Source organism: Geospiza fortis, unplaced genomic scaffold (genome assembly GCF_000277835.1).
Source record: "Geospiza fortis unplaced genomic scaffold, GeoFor_1.0 scaffold23, whole genome shotgun sequence".
In the NCBI taxonomy this organism is placed as follows: domain Eukaryota; kingdom Metazoa; phylum Chordata; class Aves; order Passeriformes; family Thraupidae; genus Geospiza; species Geospiza fortis.
In genome coordinates, this window is record NW_005054303.1 from 6,056,963 (window position 1) to 6,057,426 (window position 464).

At 70.7% G+C, this 464-nt stretch overlaps 1 protein-coding gene across 1 annotated transcript in view; it reads right to left on the minus strand.

The window, feature by feature from the left end:
- Positions 1–199, minus strand: part of ANKRD9 (ankyrin repeat domain 9) — a 2,263-nt gene extending 2,064 nt beyond the window's left edge. The window contains 1 exon segment of the mRNA XM_005431703.3: positions 47–199. Within this exon segment, the coding sequence (XP_005431760.1) occupies positions 47–199 (153 nt within the window).
- Between the last annotated feature and the right edge of the window lie 265 nt (positions 200–464).

Sequence of the window (464 nt, forward strand, 5' to 3'; positions counted from 1 at the left end):
GCCGGGGGGCGGGGGCCGCGGGCAGCGGGGTCCCGGCGGTAGGAACCGGGGCTTCCAGGAGCGGGAGGTCACAGGGATATGGGGTTCCTGAAGTATGGGGGTGTGGGGTCCCGGGGGTGTAAGGATCGCGGTTCCCGGGGGTATGAGGTCCCAGCAGTGCGGGTTTCTGGGGTCCCAAAGGTGTGGAGTACAGGTACATGGTGTCATGGGGTGTGGGGCCCTGGGGCTAAGGGATGCAGAGAGCAAAGGGCGCAGAATCCCGGGGCCATGGGATCCAGAGCCTGCGGGATCCGGGGCACACCCGAGCCTGGACACATGGGTCAGGGGCACCCGGTGTCTGGGCCACAGCGGGCCTGTGCCCGGCGGCTGTGGGACACCCGGCCCCTGCAGACGGGCAATGCCCGGCTACACCCGTGCCGGGGCAGGCGGGGTCACACTCCCGTGTGCCAGGGCAGGCGGGGGTC